The following is a 3,757-nucleotide window of genomic DNA, read 5'->3' as shown; positions in this document are numbered from 1 at the left end:
GAAAAGCTTTAGCATACGAACTACACGATCTTTGTGCTATGCTTAGGATTGGGTCTTGTCCATCACATCATTCTCCTAATGATGTGATCCCGTTATCAACGACATCCAATGTCCATGGTTAGGAAAACGTAACCATCTATTGATCAACGAGCTAGTCAACTAGAGGCTTACTAGGGACATGGTGTTGTTTATGTATCCACACATGTATCTGAGTTTCCTATCAATACAATTATAGCATGGATAATAAACGATTATCATGAACAAGGAAATATAATAATAACCAATTTATTATTGCCTCTAGGGCATATTTCCAACACGTACTCCTCCCAGTCAATCACGTTTCTCTCCATATCTTTGCGAGTTTTCCACTGGTTCCATTCAGTCACGTATTTGGCGTGTTGCTCTCCCCAATTAGTGATAGACTGATTCTTCTGCCTGCTCATCCTGCAAAGCATAAGAAAGAATGTAAAACACCATTAGGAAGAATGTAAAACATCAAAACGAAAGTTGGTAACGATGAGAATAGGCGGTGGTACTCACAAGTGCAGGCCATAGCCACCGGTATCTTTGACGATGTCGCCTGGTGGTGTACGTTGCGCCTTACCAAATTGTGCGGCAACGCGCTGTGGCAAGTGGTATTCGACGGCATAGACACAAAATCATGGGCACGATGCACCGCCAGAGAAGCCTGTGTTGCGTGCACATCACGTTTAGCTCGAACCCCCACTTTCGGTCGTCAGCATACGGCCGCCAGTTAACCTATTACCAAAAGTGGTAAGCTCAAGTGCAAGTGTTGTTGTCCACATTCGAAATCTAGTTGTTATACCTGGAAAGGCGTTAGAGCATCAAGCTCATTGCTGAAGATCTTGTACAAGGCCTTGGATTCACCCGAGATTGTACCCACCACGTCCCAAGCGTATGCGGCGGCCGGGTATCGAGCATCGTCGCCAGCTTCGCCATAGTCAGTCCATGCACGCGCCCTAAGCTTCTCTGTAGGCCCACCGGGATTCGCTCCCACATCCAAATGGAGAGGCCCCATACACATCCACACATACCGGCCGTAGATTTCGTCCTCTGGGTTGCGTCGTCAAGCTACAAAACAAGTATAGATGATAAGATGACAAAATCGAAAGCAGCACACGTCCATGATATTTGAAACAATGTGATATTCGCTTGCCGAACGGTATGGGTAGGCAAGGCCGGCGCCCCCCCAGTTGTACCCCGCATCCCAGTCTGCTAGGAAGTCGAGATACATCTAGAGGGCAGTGTCCCCAGAGCAGTCTGGAAACACTACCTCTGTGAGAAGATACCATAGGTAGGCCCTGGCGTACTGCTCAACCACCCAGGGTTCGGCACCTTCTTGGCACTTGCTCCGGTACTTCAGGAGCCAGGGCAGCGGGAAGCCGGAAGTCCGGTTCTTCTTATCTGGGGGCAGTCGCCAATGAGGGCGACCCCATCGTGCCAGTTCTTCCTCTCCACTCGTCCTATGAGAGCATGACCCTCGAGCGGCAGGCCCGTAATCATCCCCCAATCCTCGAGTGTAACCGTCATCTCCCCATGATCGATCAAAACCGTGAGAGCTGAGTGGACGAGCGTCGGCGGCTTGCGCTTGAACTGCAGGACGAAACCCAGCAGTCGGGCTCTCCTGTAGAACGGCGTGTACCGCTCGTCGTACTCCATCTTCACAATCATCCCGTGACCCCTCATCTGCAGTGGCGGGAGCATCTGTCAAAATGAAGACCCAAAAAATTAGTAAAAAAATTCATCGATTCGAAAGATTTGGTTTAAGAAAGGTAATTACCACTCCGTTCTCAATGAAACGGGCACGATGGCCCTTGTCGAACGTAGGGTCAAGCATTGTATACTTGATGCCAATGTCATCCGCAAGAGGTGGCCTCCTAAAAAATGCATAAACATGAGCATATCAAAAAATAATTAACAGTTATCACTTATTGAACAAACATTCATCAATTATCATATATCCAACCAATATAAATGATTAATGCGAATGAATCATATTCAACCAACATCTTTCATTCAACAACATTTAACAATGCATCATACCATATCAACATCTTTCACTTATTGAATAATTTTTTAACACTATCCACTACTTGCATCATAGCATATGAACATGCATCGTCATATCACATCAAATTCCTCCAAAAAATCCTATAGTTCATATATGAACAAGGGTTCATCTTCACAAAACCATACCAACTATTGCCTAGAGTTCCTATCTAACTCATCTCCTCCACTAGAAACAATCTAAATCAATCATAGGGTTTAAAAAGTTTAAGTCTAATTCAAAAATGGGAGGGGTTTGAATCAAATAATGCGATGAATCAAAAGGTGTTTGACTAAAACTAATTGGAGGGATCGAAAGAGCTTACTTTTTTCTTTTCGGGGCCATCTTGATCCGCAAAAACGGTGAAGAAGCGACGAAGATCGGAGGGGGAGAGTGGAGGATATGAGGGAGGGGCGAGAGGAACTGCTCTGTTCTTTGGGGGGAGGGGGGGCTGGGGGGGGCAGTGGCGCAGCCAGGGGTATTCCTGGGCATTCCATGGAATACCAATGATTTGGCCCAATAAAAAATCACATATACATATCCACTCTCCAGGCTACAGCCCAGGCAATAGGCCACGCCAAGTCGAGCCCACACACGCAACCCTCAACTCAGTCCACAGCAGGATCGATACCACTCCAAAAAAACAAACCCCACCAAGATCGATACTCTCTCTCCATTATGCTTCTCTTCTCCCCCTGTTCGACCTAGCTGCTGCTGCCTTGTTGGTCTCACGGTACAAAAAATATTTGAGGTGTGAAAGAGCAGATTTAGCCAAATCGCTTCTGGGGCTTTCTACCCCAGGGAGCTTAGTGATTTAGGTGATATAGTATGCATTTACATTGCATTGCCAATTTTTTTTACAATGAATACCGAGCACTAAATTCCTGGCTCCGCCACTGGGGGGGGGGGAGAGAAGGGGGTGGGGCGGCCGGCCCGCGGGCTTATATCTGTCCATATCCTACCGCCCGAGACCCCGGCGGTAGGTTCAGACAGCCTATCGCCAGGAGCAGCGGCGGTAGGGTGTGACGGAGGGGACGGGAGGCCGTTAACATTGCTGACATGGATAAGTTTCCTACCGCCGGGCCTTGTGGCGATAGGCTAGGTAATCTTACCGCCGGGCCTCGTGGCGGTAGGAAAAAGGGTCAATTTTCAAAAAAAAATCAAACGAGGGTCAGATGTGGACAAACTACAAACAAAGGGTCAAAACACGAAATTTTGCCGCCCACCGGTTGCTGTCGTCGTCGGTTGTGCCGGCATTGGCTGCGTGGTCCGGTGCTTGGCGCGGGCCATGGACGTCCACAGCAGTGACGCGACGACGCGACGGCAAACGCGACGGCAATGTAAATGCTCTGCGTCGTCCTGTCCAGCTCCGGGAGTATGTTCACCATGGGCAGATCGGGCACACAGAGGCGAACGTCAGGGGCTGCACGAGCCTACCGGGTGCACCCACGTCGTCTCCCCTTGTCGTTGCTGGCCGCCTGATCTGGAATTCTGGATGGCGAGCGCGGGTGGCAAAAGCGAGAGAGGACCGGGTCAAATCCCCCCCTAAACTCTGTCAAACCGGATCAATCAGCCCCTGAGTGGTTTTGCATACAACTGTTGGTGCTTTTGGCTCTAATCTTACCGATTCGGTCCAATTCTCCGTGCTCACATTCCACCTTGCTCTGCCTCGTCCGTCCACATCCCCTT

General features: G+C 49.0%; 1 protein-coding gene across 1 annotated transcript; it reads right to left on the bottom strand.

The window, feature by feature from the left end:
- Positions 1 to 1,380: 1,380 nt before the first annotated feature.
- Positions 1,381 to 2,413, bottom strand: LOC147966368 (uncharacterized). Its single transcript, XM_087527909.1, has 3 exons — positions 2,394 to 2,413; positions 1,802 to 1,898; positions 1,381 to 1,725 (listed from the first exon to the last, which is right to left on the bottom strand). The coding sequence occupies exons 1-3, from the start codon at positions 2,411 to 2,413 to the stop codon at positions 1,381 to 1,383; spliced, it is 462 nt and encodes a 153-aa protein (XP_087384035.1).
- Positions 2,414 to 3,757: the final 1,344 nt, after the last annotated feature.

This window comes from Triticum urartu, chromosome 6A (assembly GCF_056163025.1).
Source record: "Triticum urartu cultivar PI428250 chromosome 6A, HENAU_Tu73, whole genome shotgun sequence".
Taxonomy (NCBI): domain Eukaryota; kingdom Viridiplantae; phylum Streptophyta; class Magnoliopsida; order Poales; family Poaceae; genus Triticum; species Triticum urartu.
Note: the sequence above shows the minus strand (reverse complement) of the source record. Positions and strands in the feature narration are given on the sequence as shown.

Coding starts and splice junctions, on each gene's coding strand:
- LOC147966368 (XM_087527909.1), bottom strand. CDS start 2,413: ATGGCCCCGAAAAGAAAAAA. Junction 1,899..2,393: donor ATGGCCCCGAAAAGAAAAAA/GTAAGCTCTTTC, acceptor TGCATTTTTTAG/GAGGCCACCTCTTGCGGATG. Junction 1,726..1,801: donor GTTTCATTGAGAACGGAGTG/GTAATTACCTTT, acceptor TCATTTTGACAG/ATGCTCCCGCCACTGCAGAT.